Source organism: Pholcus phalangioides, unplaced genomic scaffold, assembly GCF_987345545.1.
Source record: "Pholcus phalangioides strain wild (caught in Gottingen) unplaced genomic scaffold, Ppha-v1.0 ptg000015l_1, whole genome shotgun sequence".
Lineage (NCBI taxonomy): Eukaryota > Metazoa > Arthropoda > Arachnida > Araneae > Pholcidae > Pholcus > Pholcus phalangioides.
In genome coordinates, this window is record NW_028301608.1 from 39311249 (window position 1) to 39328881 (window position 17633).

The 17633-nt window shown below is 39.0% G+C and overlaps 2 protein-coding genes and 1 long non-coding RNA gene across 3 annotated transcripts in view; 1 reads left to right on the plus strand and 2 right to left on the minus strand.

Annotated features, from left to right (window-relative positions):
• Positions 1-139: 139 nt before the first annotated feature.
• LOC149075994 (uncharacterized) lies at positions 140-1742 on the minus strand. The gene is made up of 2 exons (XR_016193991.1): positions 1584-1742; positions 140-311 (listed from the first exon to the last, which is right to left on the minus strand). It is a non-coding gene; the product is annotated as an uncharacterized LOC149075994 (long non-coding RNA).
• Positions 1743-3163: 1421 nt separating this feature from the next.
• LOC149075995 (33 kDa inner dynein arm light chain, axonemal-like) lies at positions 3164-7619 on the minus strand. Its single transcript, XM_089242163.1, has 4 exons — positions 7539-7619; positions 6979-7100; positions 5474-5643; positions 3164-3411 (listed from the first exon to the last, which is right to left on the minus strand). Exons 1-4 carry the CDS (start codon positions 7617-7619, stop codon positions 3164-3166), a joined length of 621 nt encoding a protein of 206 aa, XP_089098289.1.
• Positions 7620-9804: 2185 nt separating this feature from the next.
• The window catches only part of LOC149075996 (protein phosphatase 1 regulatory subunit 21), a 28197-nt gene continuing 20368 nt past the window's right edge, over positions 9805-17633 (plus strand). The window contains exons 1-4 of the mRNA XM_089243522.1: positions 9805-10073; positions 11724-11794; positions 16518-16586; positions 17109-17255. Coding sequence (XP_089099648.1) covers positions 11732-11794; positions 16518-16586; positions 17109-17255 — 279 coding nt within the window. The 5' untranslated portion in view covers positions 9805-10073; positions 11724-11731. The remainder of the gene's footprint in view (positions 10074-11723; positions 11795-16517; positions 16587-17108; positions 17256-17633) is intronic.

Genomic DNA, 17633 nt, shown 5'->3' on the forward strand with positions numbered 1-17633 from the left:
TAATGCTTGTTGTGAACACAATTTCTGGGTGTTAGGTACCTGAATCTAGAAATGAATAGTGCAATAAGATTTTACATTAACATGGGGAATAAATTGGACAGATGACGTAACACAAGTTTGTAAATGTTTCACACTAGCTAAATATTCTAACTCATTTATGAGACAATATTTAAGAATAAAAGACCAGCAAGAGAAACAATAAATTAATGTTCAACATGTAAAATACATTGATGTCTGTGATCATATTAACTTCTGATGAACAATCACGTGTAGTCCAAGAAGTCTTTATCCAGGTATACTTTCAGCTCGTCCTGCAAAGGAAGGAAAAAAATTGAGGGAGGATATAAAATGATTTTGTGAAAAGTACAAATATTATTCTGTATTACAGTTGATCCTTCCGTGTCTAGAACAACCACTATTATTTTTTTATGCGCATTCACTTAAGATGTTTACTAGAAGTTAGTGACCGAAGAAATGGTGCAAATTCTCTAAATTTAACAATTAAATTTCTTCAATGTTTATCTCTTCATTAGACGGTCTTTTGCTCAAGTCCAAAATTGATTCGATCTCTTATATCTCGGATGAAAGAGTTTCTATTGCATCAATACAATGTACAGTGGATTCTTCTTACAACGTTCCCACTTAAAACGTCTACTTGCTTATTTTCTTAGTCTCAACTTTTCCTAATCGAGATTTCCCGCTAAAAGCGTTCTCTCGCTTACAACATTTTTTCATGAGGTGTTTTTTTTGTTTGTTTTTTTGTGGGGGGAAACATCATAAAAGGGATTTCCTGTATTCAGATTTGAGTTTTTAACCCTTTATTTGGCAATTGTTGTTCTTTAAGCAACATGGTTTTCTGAAATGTTTCAACTAAACGCATATGTTTTGAACTCGTTTTGGCATTGATGCATCTAAGCCACTCCTAAATATTCAATTTTTACTTGTGAGCTGTTCATAAAGCTTCTATAATTACCAGCCGAATGGCTCAAAGGTCACACGTCTCCTATATTTTGACAAACCAAGCAAGAACGATTTTTGAGCCTTGCATTTTGGAGGGAAATACGATTTGTGGAGGAGACATATATCACTGTGTATTCTTCAACAACGATAGAAAAGTAAGCTGGCAAACAATATAAATGACGTAAGTATGAGCTCAGGACAAATAATTACAATGTTTGATGAATAATACGAGTTAATATTGCTTGATTTTTGCTACAAAAAAGTGTATTATCCATGAAGATGTTTGTTTGATTCGAGTGTGTAGATAGATTTGAAAGAAGAGGGGGTACACGCGGGTGATGATGATATGATGTCAGTCCCATGTATGCGTATGCATTAGATCAGTCAGCTCCATTATTGACGGGGGGGGGGGGGGGGATTTCCTTCCCGTATCTCCAACCATGTTCGAGAGGATTTTATTTCAATCATACGTATATTTTCATCATTCATGGAAAATACACTTCTTTTTTGCCAGGATTTTTTTTTTTAATTTTATACTTGGGTAACACGAAAATTATTTAAGAATTTTAAGAACTTTTCATTAAGAAATGGAAGCTGTAAAACAGGTTAAAATTAATAATTACCAGCAGCCTTTCGTTATCTTCTTTGAGCCTGAACTCTTTCCTTTCGTATTCTCTCAGCTGTTCCTTTTCTTCTGCGGCCAACCTGGCCTCTGTCTCTTCCAGTTCCTTCTCCAAGTTGTTCATTTTTTCAAGGATCGCTGGTTGCTCTGCCAACAATTCTTCCAGCTAATATGAAACAATTCAATTTTTACACTTTTCAAATTCTCATTTTAAGAGAAAACAAATATGAATGAGAGAATATTCGATTTCGACAAATACTGTACATATTAACTAAGCCGGATTTGTCTTAAAAATCTCTATTACTGTGCGCAATTGAACAAAAAATACAAGAGATTATGCCCTGATACTTCGGCACATGACACATTATACATGAGGGCAGGATCAATCACAGTCATAATATTATATAATAAAGTTATATTAATATCTGTGCACGCGTCAACGTAAGAAATGAATTCGAAACTAAAATTGTGGTTCTGTGCCAACAGATGGCAGCAGTATATATCTTTGAGGAAAAAAAATAATAATTTACGCGCGAATTTTAAAATGAAGTGCGAGCCATTATTTGGGCCTACTCATTACCATGAAATGCCCGAGATGGGGTTCCATATTTGCTGACTTTTGATGACAAGGGGGGGGGGGGGGGTTTGAAGGTTGCTTACGTCATCAACCACCCTTTTTGAAGATATGAAATATTCTAAGCTGCTGACGAAATTTTGCTGACAAGGATGGGGGGGGGGGGGTCAAAAATGGCTAAAAATCTACTTACGTAATACTTGAATGGCCCCTTACAGCGGCAATGACGAGATATCTCGCCTAACTTGATGCCTCTTATTTCACCATTTCCGAGACATCTCGCGTCCTTAAAACCCTCTTATTTCGGCAATGCCAAACTCAGCTAGATCTGTAACGAGTTTTGTTCGCAAACATGTGTGTTTTCCATCCCTCCCAACCTGTCAGATCAAGTCCCAGTGGGTATAGCCAGCTTTTGTTCAAAGTCTAATAACAGAAGGATAGAGACAGTGTTTTTTCTTTCCCTTCGGAGTAGTATAGGAATATGCGTGTAGTGTAAACAACAGAAAAAGCTAGAATATTTCTTTTCCTCGGTTGTTAAATGGTTAACAAAGATTTTGAAAGCAATTATGAATGAGTTTGAAGATAACGCAATGAAGAAAAAAATGGCTATTGATGAAGCAAGTAGCAAGAAAAACAAGGAATTCCTTAAGCGTTTTTCAACTCAACTTACCATGGGTGTCATGTTTAGAATGGAAATGACTCTTTTCCTGCTGCTTGTGTTTATCGTTGGTCTTTTTTTTTGTTGTGCTTGATTAAGCAAAGAATTTCTATTTCTCCGTACAGTTTCAAGATAGGCGTTATCTCCACATAATATCCACTTTCTTGTTTAGTAGTGCAAAACTAGGTGAAGGTTAGCGCCGTTTAAACGCATGGGCGCTCCCGGGCACGTCCCAGGGGTTTCAAGAGAAGAGGAAGAGGCCTCACACAGAAATGAAATCTGGTTGAAATTTTCAAGAATTTGCCAGCAGGTAGGGCCTCATAAAAATTACTTGGCCCCCATAATGCTCTTAAGACGGCCCTGGTGAAAACTTCATGGACTTAAGATCAGACGAGCTAATATGTACACTATTACTCACCTCGTTCTGAGCGTCTTGCTCGTCCTTCAGTCTCCCAAGCGATTTCTTGATGCCGAAAGCGATGTTGCTCTCGTAGACCTTGCTTAATGTGTCCACTGTCATCTGAGTCTCGTTTCGGATCATCTTATAAAGCTTCCCTCGCTCAGGGCATTCTATAATTTCTTGTCTAATCAGCTCGTCTTGATAAAAAAGGAATCAAACTAAGTTAGGGGAAACTACAGGGTGATTCAGAAAAGATGGGAAGAAAAAGAAAGAGGTGAGAAATGAGAAGAAAAACAATACACACCAATATAAACAATTGTTATCAAAAAATGCATGGTCTAACATGAAACTCAAACGCGTTAGTGCGTTGCGTTTCGAAACGGATGCTCCGCAAACGTTAAAACGGCATTCCTGTTGAAATTTATCAGGAGAAAAAGAACACCATGCATTTAAATGTAACCTGGGAAGAAGAAGAAACCGTATGCAAAATTACGGCGCGGACGCCAGCCCTGTGAAGTTATTCCAGCGTGCATCCGTTCTAACAGTTGTAATGTACGGGATAATGGCACAATTTAGTAGTACTGAAAAAGCAGACATGCAAGTACCACAGAGACAGTACGAATGTACGGTAAGCGTTTTTCCCACAGGCGGCTGCCCAATCCGATTCAGAAAATATGGGAAAAACTTTAAGTGCTGGTAGTAGTACACACAAAAACAAAGGTTTTGCTTGCAGCTGCGTAAATGGAATGCATGTCTACTTTTTCAGTATTACTATATAAAATGTGCGCTTATCCCATACGTTACAACTGTTAGAACGATTGCAGGAATGTTGTTTTAACGTTTGCGGAGCGGCCGTTTTGAAACGCGCTAGCGCATTTGCGTTTCATGTTAGGCCATGCATTTTCTGATGACTCTGATGACAATTGTTTGTATTGGTGTGTACCATTGGCATACGCAAAGGGGGGGTTGATGGTTCCCTCAAGCCGTGGTTATAGTATTATTTTGCAGGAAAAAACGTAAACCCCCTCCCCCACTTAAGAAGAAAAAAATTGAACCCCTTCCCCCTTGAGAAAATTCTGCGTACTCCTATGGTGTGTACTATCACCTCTTAAAGTTTTTCCCATCTTTTCTGAATCACCCTGTATAAAATTTCATGTTATTCGTCTCCAAAATAAGGTGAGTGGTTATATCAATAGTAAGAAAATAGAATATGGTTCATTGGGGGAGCATACTAGGAGAGGGCAGATGGGCCTGGTGCTCTGGGCGGTGGATCTGGAAGGGTTCCGAATTTACAGGTTTTCCGTTCAAAATTACGAGAATGGGCGCACGAAAATGGACACTGGCTCCAGATGACATAGGAAGTTTTCGTTTGTAGTTGCGGCCCTGTGATTCATGCACCAGCATAGTTGGCCATAAGAATTAGGTAGATTGGATGATTCGATATTTGTATTTGCTGCCAGTGATGGCCGGCGATGTCATTTTAATATTCAATAAATCTTCATAGAAACCCACAGTTCCTATGGGACAAAGTGCTTATATCACCCTATGTGGTAGAGCCTGGGTAGGGTTACAAGATTCGAATACTGAGGAGAAAAGAGGACGCTTGTGTGCACCCTTAGGGACGTCACTCATCCAAATTTCCACAATAGATGGCGCCACTACTCCGACCAATGAAACCGGCCACAACAATAATTTTTCCCAACACTAAAACAGAACCGCTAAAAAAAGTATTTTAGTTGCTGATTTAAATTTTTTCTTGACCTAAGTTCCTGCTAAATTGAGCAGCACACATGTTTGGCAAACGATATCCAAAATGTCGAGTGCATCAGTAACTGAAACGTTGACCGAACGTAACTGAAACGTTGACCGAACGTAACTGAAACGTCTCCTGTCGGACAGAATCGAAACTGTTTGGAAACATTCATTAGAATAACCGCTAGGTAACGTTAAATTCTTTTTTCAGCATTGGTGCAAAGTACCAGATTTCATTGCTATGATCGGGAAGTCCATGCTCTAAGACGGCCTGGTTTATTAAGGTGAATTCTTGGGCAGTTTTCTGAAACGTCTTCAGTACATACCGTAAACAAATGGTGCACTTCTGCATAAAGCCAAACGAACAAACTCGTCATTATAAGGCAAGTTTCTGGGAATTTTTCTCGGTTGAAAAATTTGTTACCATCGATCAACTAAACGTTCTTAAAATTGACCCCGAAATAGGAGAATGGCAAAAAAAAACAACAACAACAAGGTAGCACTTACCGAAGCACTGTGTATACAATTCCCTTCTAATGGGACATATCCCTATTTCGCGCGCCTCCTGCCGAGAAAGTTCTCTGTCGAACTGCTCCTCGAGGTTTAACACTTCCATGTCTGTGGCGGGGCTCCTAGATACGCGCTGGATCCATAAGGTGGTACCTTCTTCGCACTGCCTGCCCCCAGGAAAATATACAATAAAGACAATTAGGAAAGATTCTTTGCTTCACATGAATTTTAAAACTTGATGGATTGCATGAAATAATATGTGTATGCCATTATCACTCAGAAGAGAATGATGGACTACAGATAAAGTGAACACAAAAAAGATAAAAAGGATAAAAATAGAAGGAAATCGACAGCAGAGCTACTTTCGTACAGCTATAAAAGGAAAAGGTTGCAATGAAGCAAGCGCAGATCCAGAGAGGAACGATAGGGGCGATCGCCCCTCAAGAGCCGAGTAATATGGGGCGAATTTTTCTGCCCCGTAAAGTACGGGATGATCCAATGCACCTACACAATAACTCGCTTCTTCGACACATCGGCTTTAATCCGCCTGCCCCCCTCCCCCATCGCAGCTCAAGATGTCCGTCTTCGCTCCATTCGCTGCTGGAGATCCATTTCGCTCAATTTGAAGCTGAATATATTTGCCTTGACTTCATTCGCAGCTGAAGATATCCGCTTCGGCTTCATCCGAAGCTGAAGATACCTGCTTCGTCTTCATTACCAGCTGAAGATATCCGCTTCGGCTTCATCCGAAGCTGAAGATACCTGCTTCGTCTTCATTGCCAGCTGAAGATATCCGCTTCGGCTTCATCCGAAGCTGAAGATACCTGCTTCGTCTTCATTACCAGCTGAATATTTTTGCCTTCGTTCAGGGCCGTCTTGAGAGCATCATGGGCTCCTGGGCCAATTGGTTTTTCTGAAGCCCTACCTGAAAAATTCTCAAAAATTTCAATTAGGTATCATTTTTGTGAGACCCCTCTTCTCTTGAGGCCCCCGGGTCTTGCCAAAGCCTCCTAGAAGTACGCTTCTAGTATCTAGGAGGCTTTGGTCTTGCCCGGGTGGGCCCATGCGTTAAGACGGCACTACCTTCGTTCCAATCGAAGCTGAAGCTGTCTGCCTGCCTTTCCAGTCGAAGCTGACGATGCCTACCTCCAATCCATTCACAACTGAAGATCTCTGCCTTTGCTCAGGCGTAGATACTGTGGGAGGGGAGTGATGAGAATGATCGCCTCTCCCAAAAGCCGAATAATATGGGATAATTTGTCTGTCCCGCAAAAAAAAAGATGATTGAAAGAACTTTCATAATTTGCCCCTCCCGAAATATCGTCCTGGATCCACGCCTGCTATGAAGCAATGTTGCTTTCTTTTCTGAGCATTATACCCTACCCCGACGTTAATTTGAACCTGATGTGAAAACACCTAAATATGCTAAATCCGTTTCTATTCCCGAATGAAAAGTTTTTGGCAATGTCATAAAACCAAAAAAAGAATGAAGATAAAAAAACCTTGGTGGCAAGAGGACATCAAGTAGTTCTTGAGTTTCATCAATTACTTCTTTCTCCTCTTCAGATGATGACTCTTCCATTAGCTCTTCCAGATCCGAAACTTCTGGTTTAGCTTTCTTTGCCTGGAAATCCGAAAAGAATAGTAAGAAAAAGATTGATTACAGAAGATTTTGAGGTAAAGTTCAACAAAGATTCAATAGTCTGGCCCACAGCGTGAGCCCGCCGCTAAACCCGCCTCTGCAAGTATGTTAACAAATCGAATTGCTAACTAGTAGGGGAACCAAAGAACATAACTTTGCAAGGGGTACCCGCGATGCTATTGAGGTGGCCTTTAGAACTTCAACTGGATGCTTTGTCGGAAAGAGCCTGCGCAATTTGGCGCCTCAATATAGGGTTGAATGTATGGTTAAAAGGCAAATTCGGCACCCGTTTTGGCTATCTTATGCTGCTCAACCCAGACAATGTAGAATGAAACTCAGCATAAACAGCTCAAATTGTTATGCAATAACAGACAGATGGAAAAAGTAGGCAAAAAATAAAGATACCGCATATAAAATTACCTTTACAACATCGGGATCATCATAAAGCGTCACAAGACGTGGACTTTCATACTTTAATAAACTTTGAGGAAACATCGCCATATTAGTTACGTTTCAATAACAAAGGCCTCAAAAGAAATTCCTCAATTAAGAAAAAAAAAGGCAAGAAATAACGAATGAATTAATGAACATCATCTTTTGAAGCAAAGATCAGTGAATTCACTTTTTTTTAAGCATCAATAGTCGAAGTTGCGATGCCAATTGCAGAACTAAATTTCATATTCCGTTGAGCCACTTCAAGATTAAAAGAAAACTTTGTATTGGCTTGTGTTTCAAGATTTCTGAATGTGCATTACACTAATTATTATTAGAAGAAATAGTTTAGGGTAAATAATCCAGAGCTCTGTAAAACCGCTGCCAGGACCACAACTAGATACTTTGTGAGCCGGAGCAAGCACACATTTTGCCCCCCACCGTTTAATGTAGAAGGAGCAGTTAAAAGACAAATTCGGCACCCCTTCCCCTAGTAAAGCACCTGGGGCCAGGGCCGTCTTAAAAGTACCATGGGCCCCCGGGCCAATTGGTTTTTCGGAGGCCCTACCTGGTAAATCCTAGAAAATTTCAACCGGATCTTATTTTTGTGAGGCCCCCGGGCCGTGCCCGGATGGGGCCATGTGTTAAGATGGTACTGCCTGGGGCACCGGACCTGCCTGCTCCCCCATGTCGCGGCCCTGGCTACATTCGACTTAATTCAACGCCAACGAAACTAGAGATCACGTGATTTTATCCGTCCGACCCTCGGGCATGACCGACTCGATGTGTTTGGTCACAGACACATTTTTTTTACCTGATGCACTGGGGATGAACTTAGGCCGTCTTAAGAGTATCATGGCCCCCCTGGGCCAAGTAATTTTTCTGAGGCCCTACCAGACAAATTCCTGAAAATTTCCACCAGATGCCTCTTTTGTGAGGCCCTCTCTTCTCTTGAGGCCCCCGGGCCGTGACCGGGTGGGCCCATGCTTTAAGACAGCACTAGGATGAGAACGTGGTATGTATATATATATATATATATATATTCATTAGGAATAGACTCATGTTCATAGGGAATATATTCTCTAGGTCAGACGAATAAAGTCACGTGGTCTCTATCTTCATTGGCCTTGTGTTGAGTCGGCCGTGGTGTGGCCCAGCGTACATATTTAGGTTCTTGCAAAGTAAACACCACATGGGCCCATAAGGGTGAGGCTGACAGGACTCCAGCCTTGGGGCCCGGGACAATTCCAATCATTTTTTGTTTTCCTTCATGCTATAAATTCATTATGTAGGGGCCCATGGGGGGCATCTGTCCTGGGCGCCACGCCAAAGATCCCAGCTTTGGTCCTGCTCCAGGAGGATGGGGCATGACATACCAACATGGCAAAACCAGGGCTACAACTAGGGGAGGGCAGAAGCGTCTGATGCCCCGTGTGCTGGATCAGAAAGGGCACAGAATTTACTGTTTTCCCATTGAAAATTATCTTCTCAGCCAGCTCGTTGGGCATTTTGCCTGTTGTGGCCTTGTATGTATTTGTATTAGAAGAGGGTGCCAAAAATGAACGCTGACTCCGGGCGACAGAGTAAATTTTCGTTTCTAGTTGAGACCCTGGCCACAACTGTGGTAACAGGATCCTAGAATTAAAAAAAAAATTTCGAAGCCGCGGAGACTTACGTCCAAATAACCTCAGATGATGGCTGCCACAGATGTGGGCGAAACGTCAGGATGAAAATCTCCTAGACCATGGCATAATAACCCGGAAACCGTTTGCAAGTCAAACGCTGAGAAACAAGCAAGATGTTTGCCAAATTTGCACGGACTTCATTGTCGAGATGCTTCATGGAGTTTGTAAATTGTTTTTGGGAATTTTTATTGCAGAGATAAAATTTTTCAAGGCACAAAACAAAAAGAAATTGGGGGAAAAAAAAACAGAACGAAAGTTTAGGAACCTCTCACTAGAGAGCAGTACATGTTGCCTTGACAACTAGGCTTATTAATTAATTAAGACATTTTGTAGACTTTAAAAACAACAAAAAATGTAAAAGCTTGAAAAAAAGTAATTATTTGGAAAAACAATTTAAATTTAGATAATTATGGAAACATACAATATGAGAAATCCAATATAGCCAATCGTTGTCTTGTTCTTAAATTAGAAGTACTTCTTACATCCAGAAAATCCAGTTTGATTCGTCAATATTGACGCTCTAAACGCGTGTCTGAGTTGATAGACGAAGCGTAAACAAACCGCAAAATAACCGCAATGGTACTCGAGGGGGGCGGAGTTTCCGCCACCTGTTGTAAACAAATAGTGGTATTTTCACTATAAATCAGTCATATTTATTTTTTCGTCCAATAATTTATAGACGCGATATTTCGTAGAGAATTTATTTGTCGCCGATAAATGGCTCGTGAAATTTTAGTGACGTAATTTCGCGGTGTTTGATTATGAAATACATAATTAATAATCATAATAAGGTTTTTTTATGATAAAATCTTTAAGGGTGTCAGTGTGGTTGTTATTTGTAAGTACGCTGCTGTAACTTATTATTTGATAATCATTGTTGTCACATGCCCTTCCCAAAATACTATGTATTTGTTTTTAATATTTCTAATTACCAAGGTAATGAAATACAGTGAAACCTCGGTGCAACGATACTCGATATAACGATAAATCCCTCTACAACAATATTTTTTCTAATCTTGTTTGGAAATGCCTATGCTGTAATGTCAAACTGATGCTTCTCGATATAATGATAGTCCTTCTACAACTATATTTTTTCTTGGTCCGCAGGGTATTGTTATATCGAGGTTTCACCGTATTATTAAAATTTTACCCTGGTTCCCATGGCCCTCCACAAGGCCAGGCCTCCCTGAGGCACAGGACAATTCTTACCATATTTTGTTTTTTATACAACAAATTCACTGAGGAGGGGGCCCCCCCAGCTGCAGGATGGAGGGGGGCATGCTGGAGTTGGGGAACCCCCAGGTGGTGATCTGTGACGTACCTTCAGCCATGATTTTTCATGAACATCTGTAAAATTTTTCGTGTGAAATAAATGAAAGAACTCGTCCCAGGGATGAGTCCTCTCTAACCTGTATCATTCTACACATACATCAACTGGATGCTTTGTCAGCTGGAGAAACTGCAAAACACTTGGGCTCTGTGGCAAGAAGCAACGTAAGCACTTCAACTCCATGGGGGCGGGGGGGATATCTCTGGAAAAACCAGAATTTATTGATACATCAAAGATTATATATAGTGCATCATGATAAAGAAATTATGTAAATTGAAGAGTCAAGTGAAAATCAAAGTGCAACGGGCACAATATCAAACAATTACAGAAAGTCGTATAAAGCCATTTTGCAATCAAAAGTTTGATCGATTAAGTATTGTATGACAAAAGGCGGAAAACCCAATTCTGCAATTCCAGACAGTTCAATCCACCCAGTCAAATTGACTCGAGCACAGTTGAAGACAGAAAATTTCTTTAAGGCTTCACTGAATTTTGGATTCATCATGATCCTTGCTTGCAAACAGTGCCACCAGTATGCTCTGTCAGGGTCAAGACGCTATTATCTTTCTAACAGGGACACTGGTATCTGAGCTGGAGAGAAGCTGGATCCCTTATCTTCTCTAGATGTTGCTCAAGAAATTTGACCAATTTTCTTATCTTTTTTTTCGATTCCTCTCGACGTAGTATGCAAATGGTGTGTGGAGATGGACAGCCAGTGAATGGAAGTGTACTTTGCCAACTGAAGCAAACATGCATTTCGGCGCCTCAGTGTAATGTAGTAGGAGCAGTTAAAGGGCGACTCCTGTTCCCTCTCTAGTTCAGCTCGTGGGACACCAGACCCACCAGTTGTGGCCCTGAGCATGCACTATGTTTGAGGGTACATTTTGAAGTTTCAAAAAATTCTAAATTCCTTGCACCGTTCGTGAGATCACTTTGATTTGAACACATCAGGGTGGAAGGTAAGTTCAATTTCGGAAGTGTTGTTACAGTAAGAAAAAAGTAAATGAAAACCTTTGTATATTTTATTACATTGTTATGTACATTATGCACCACCACTTAACCACTCATATGAGTGAAAGTTACAACAACCATTAATTGCAATGCTCTTAAAATTGATTGACATTAATTCACCAAAATTTATACTGTATTTCATTTCAGGTGCAAAAATGGAAGAAACTTCTCCAGATATTGTATCAAAATATCAAAAATTAGCGACAGAATATTCAAAGGTATATTGATTTTTTTAACAAAAAAAGCTGCCTTAAATAAATTATTCTCTCTATATATATTCAGGGCAGCAACTAGATACTTTGTCAGCCAGGCAAACACACATTTTGGCGTCCTTTTAATATAGAAGGAGCAGTTAAAGGGTTAATTTGGTGCCTTTCTACTAGTCCAGTGCCCGGGGCACCAGACCTGCTTGATCTTCCCTAGTTACAGCCCTCTGTATATGCTACCCTGAGCTGTATGATTTTCTGTGAAAACATGCACATTTCTGTAAGTAAAGTGTAACCAGTGGTAGAGATTAATTATTGGTAGAGAATATATATATAATAAATCATACTCTCAATTAAAAATTATTTTATTCGATCAAAACACTGTATGTAAACTGCAGTAAACAAGCTGCACTGATTTTTGAAAGCGGGGTGGTAGCCTAGTCTTTTATATTGGACTGGACTGAACACAACACATAAAACATACAATCAAACTGAGAAAAGCACAAATCAATAAAACTTCACACAAAGTAACATAAGGATGACACAGACACTCGATGAGCCTCCCCCCCCCCCAAGGGACTGATAGTCCTTCTTCCAGTGGGTCAATATATGTTAAATTAAAGAGCTGATTGAACTATGCAACAGCCTTGTTACAATACTAATTGGTTAATATTTTATAAAGTCATATATATATATTTTCAGATATTTTTTAACTGAACAAAGAAAATATACATATATATATATCTTATATATAAATGTGAAAGTATGTATGTATGTATGTATGTATCATCAGCACTCTACTTCACCAAACACCAACTCTGGCCATATCGCTACATTGCAATTTACTGCCATTAGTGAGATGGGTTGGAAGTGAAGGTGCTGTCTATCGGTGGTCGCCTCGAGTTTGTTAGGACATCAACACTCTGGCACGAAGCTAAAAAATTATCATTATCCACCAACATGCGAGTTCAACTGCAAAATGACTCAGCACTGCTATCATTTTCACATCAGTTGATCAAACTTGGCAATGGAAGAATTCCCGTAGACCCAAGCACTGGACTGATAACGTTCCCAAATGGATTTTGCCAGTTATTATATATATAAACTCAGTTCAAGAACTTGCAGACCACGTCTTCCCAAACATTCAACAAAATCACCGAAACCATGAGTGGCTTTGTGAGAGTGCGATTCTGGCACCGAAAAATGACAGTGTGAACAAGATCGATAGACAGCACCTTCACTTCCAACCCATCTCACTAATGGCAGTAAATTGCACTATAGCGATATGGCCAGAGTTTGTGTTTGGTGAAGTAGTAGTAGTGTGAACAAGATCAACGGAAAAATCCTAAAAATTATTCCGGGAGACTCCACATCTTACAAATCGGTTGACACTGTCACAGACACAGCGCAGACAGTTCTGTATCCTGCAGAATTTCTGAACTCTTTGGATATTCCGGGTGTGCCACCACACAACTTGACCCTCAAAGTCGGAGCACCTAAAATGATTTTAAGAAATTTGGAGATACCGATACTCTGCAATGGCAACAGACTCTGCGTGAAGAAATTGCACAATTACATCATTGAAGCAACGATTCTAACTGGATGTGCTGGAGAAGAAGACGTCTTCATTCCACGTACCCCAATTACCACTGAAGAAATGCCATTCACTTTAAAGCGATTACAGTTCCCGATTCGTTTAGCTTTTGCCATGACAATCAACAAAGCGCAAGGCCAGTTGTTAGTAGTGGCAGGTATCAACCTACGTGAGCCCTGTATTTCACACGGACAGCTTTTCGTCACCTGTTCGCGTGTTGGTAATCCCAAAAATTTGTACATTTACGCACCAGATGGAAAAACCAAAGATATTGTGTATCCACAAGCGATTGCCTGAAGTTTTTAATTAAAATATTTAAAAATTAAAGTAATTTTTTTTTACTTAATGCAAAAATATTTGATTAAGAAATAATTAATAAGCTATATATATGTAAATTTTTTACAGGGCGGGCAACGTCGCCGGGTATCAGCTAGTCTTATATATAAATGTGAAAGTATGTATGTATGTATGTATGTATGCTCTTTATACAAATCTACAGTTTTAGACCGATCGTCGCCAGATTTTGCATATATACCAAACAGGTCCAGGATTGAGCCGTAAGCTACTTTAAAACTTCGTCAGAGCTGGGCAAATGCCCGAAATGGGCAAAAAACTGTCGGGCAACAATGGTATTGGGGCCTCAACAATTACTTTCTCGGAACGTTTACTTCGGTTACCGTGGTTTCCAACAATGCGTTTCAGACGTGTATATATGCCTTTACAATGGTTCGTCCCACCTTTGATTCTGTTGTTATAACAGTTTATTCATTTATAACGGTTTGTCACTTTTCCAATTTAATTGCAGAAAACCCGGAAAGCGCCGGGTATTTCTGCTAGCCTATATACAGGTTGCCCTGTAATCCTGTAAGTGATAATGCGGCCTTTATCTCATCAACCGCCCATCGTATAGGTATAGTTTCAATTTAAAAAATGCGTAAAGCGTTTGAATAATATTCGCTGCACAAGCTGGACGTATGACGATAAGAACAACTACGCTGACAAAACTGGGAATAGAAATGTTCAACGCCAACTGATGAACTCAATGCTTGCCTCAAATCATCAACACTCTGGCACGAAGTTAAAAAATTACCATTATCCACCAACATGCGAGTTCAACTGCAAAATGACTCAGCACTGCTATCATTTTCACATCAGTTGACCCAAGCACTGGACCGATTACGTTCCCAAATGGATTTTGCCAGTTGTTAAACTCAGTTCAAGAACTTGCAGACAAAGTCTTCCCAAAAATTCAACAAAATGACCAAAACCATGAGTGGCTTTCTGAGAGCGATTCTGGCACCGAAAAAGATCAACGAAAAAATCCTAAAAATTATTCCAGGAGACTCCACATCTTACAAATCGGTTGACACTGTCACAGACACAGCGCAGACATTTAGTTCTGTATCCTGCAGAATTTCTGAACTCCTTTGGATATTCCGGGTGTGCCGCCACACAATTTGGCCCTCAAAGTCGGAGTACCTATAATGCTTTTAAGAAATTTGGACACACCGAGACTGCAATGGCACCAGACTCTGCGTGAAGAAATTGCACAATTGCATCATTGAAGCGACGATTCTAACTGGATGTGCCAAAGGAGAGAAGACGTCTTCGTTCCACGTATCCGAATTATCACTGAAGAAATGCCATTCACTTTCAAGCGATCACAGTTCCCGATTCATTTAGCTTTTGCCATGACAATCAACAAAGCGCAAGGCCAATCGTTAGCAGTGGCAGGTATCAACTTACTTGAGTCCTGTTTTTCACACGGACACCTTTTCGTCACCTGTTCACGTGTTGGTAATAGCAAAAATTTGTACATCTACACACCAGATGGGAAAAGAAAAAATATTGTGTATTCACAAGCGATTGCTTGAAGTTTTTAATAATAAAAGTAATTTTTTCTTACTTGATGCAGAAATTTTTTTAAGTAAGAAGTAATTAATAAGCTATACATATATAAATTTTTTACGGGGCGGGCAACGTCGCCGGGTATCAGCTAGTCTTAGATATAAATGTGAAAGTATGTATGTATGTATGTTCTTTATACAAATCTACAGTTTCAGACCGATCGTCGCCAGATTTTGCATATATACCAAACAGGTCCGGGATTGAACCGTAGGCTACTTTAAAAGTTCGTCAGAGCTGGACAAATGCCCGAAATGGGCGAAAAACTGTCGGGCAACAATAGTTTTGGGGCCTCAAGAATTACTTTCGGTACGTTTACTTTGGTTACTGTGGTTTCCAACAATGTGTTTCAGACGTGAATATATGCCTTTACAATGGTTTGTCACACCTTTAATTCTGTTATTATAACAGTTTATTCCTTTATAACGGTTTGTCACTTTTCCAATCCTCCCAGTAATCGAAGAAAACCCGGGAAGCGCCGGGTATTACGGCTAGTTTAAATATAAACATATAAAATTAGTCAGTTGACGAACACAGAAATCACATACAATGTGTACTCACATGTATTTTTTATGTTTTTAGAATAAATTATTTTAATTGTGTTTTAGGATCCATTATTGTTGTAGTATGGATTCTAAACTATTGTTTATTGAGAATATAAATATATTGTGATTGGATCTTATGTTATTATTTGTATGATTAGTTGCATGGTATTTGTTCATTATTTTTGGGGCAGCTTTTGTTTAGCTACATACAATTTTAAAATACATTTTTAAATCCCCTTTGTCTCAGTACCACAGGTGGAAAGGTTTGGGAACCCCTGCCCTAGAATCTTTCAGTTCCCCACCAGGGTCTTTTTAGGGGCAGCACAGGAGGCTTTGCTCCCAGGCAGCAGGTGAGCTTGAACCACCCCTGTTTGAAAGGTATGTAAAGATGAAACCTCACCATTTATTTAGGAATGAAACTCCTAGGATTGTATGTTATCTGCAATTTTTGCAGAAGTCACATTTGCATACCTGAAGACAAACGTTATTGCCAGTCTTGGATAAAAAAAAAGTTTAATGGGACGTTCATGGATGATAATGAACCTGAACCTTCGTAAAAGATATTTTATCAAAATTTTATAGTGTAATCCCAGCCCAAGAAGGGAAAAGATATATTTTTCCTGAATTAGTGAGATGGTCAAGTGACTAATTATAATACCTAACTGTTTGTCCCATGTTTTTGTTTTAAAAGCTTCGTGCACAAGTGGCTGTCTTGAAGAAAGCCGTTTCTGAAGAACAAGGCAAAAATCATGAACTGAAGGTAATATTAATGTTTTTCTTTTAGGTGAGGAAATTATGTATTTGACGTAACTAATTCAAGATATTTTTTTGATACATCTTGAAAATTTAAAAAATTAGGTACCAGCCAAACTTTTTAGAAGCAAGAATTTTTTCCCAAAAAAAAAAAAACGGTCCAAAATCAGTTTTTCCTTCCAACTTTTCAAGATTTTGGTGACATTTTCCCCTATTAGTGGACACACTAACATTAAATCTAGAAATTTTGTACATAAAATTTTTTAGGCACCACAGTTCCATTTTTTTAGTGACCTGGCATTTGTCAAATCCTGAGATACATCATACATATAAATATGCTGCTCAGAAAGAAATTATATGGAATTTATTAACTTTGATTTCATCAGTTCAGTATTAAATCCTTCTTGCTTTGGTACAAAACACATTAAATTCACAGTTATGTCTTGGTTATTTTTATTGCTATCAGTTGTTATGTTTATTGTTGTAATGATGATTTCAATTAGAAATTTTTATTTTTTTTATAATTCAGGAAGCACTGAAAGAGCGAGATCAGTCCATTAGGAAATTAGAACAAGAAGTTGAGTGCTTGAATTTTAGAAATGTACAGTTGTCGAAGAGAGTTTCTGTTTTGCAAAATGACCTTGAATCAACAGAAGAACGATTCAAAAAATCAAAAGTTTGTACAAAGTTTTTTTTTTTAAAAAAAACAAGTGTTCATTTTATTGTTCAAAGTTATAAGAATTCTATTTAAAGTGTTTTTTTTACTTTCCTGCATTTTACTTTTTCTTTCCATGAAGTTATAAGAGTTTAGAAATTTATTAATTGTATTCAGAGAAAGTCAAATGAATAAAACAATAAAAATAAATGTTTTATCTGAAGCATTTTGTGAGCAGTATTTTCTACCATTTATGTAATGCAGGGTGAATGCATTTTATTTGCTAAAGTGTATAAAATGTGTGAATGGAAATTGGAAATAAAAATTTTTCTTGAAAAAGCTAAATGCTGCCATTCAAATAGGAACTTCATTAGAAAAAATTTATTTTCCCTGATCTGT

Coding starts and splice junctions, on each gene's coding strand:
- LOC149075995 (XM_089242163.1), bottom strand. CDS start 7,619: ATGGCGATGTTTCCTCAAAGTTTATTAAAGTATGAAAGTCCACGTCTT. Junction 7,101..7,538: donor ATGATCCCGATGTTGTAAAG/GTAATTTTATAT, acceptor TCGGATTTCCAG/GCAAAGAAAGCTAAACCAGA. Junction 5,644..6,978: donor GATGTCCTCTTGCCACCAAG/GTTTTTTTATCT, acceptor TCCTGGGGGCAG/GCAGTGCGAAGAAGGTACCA.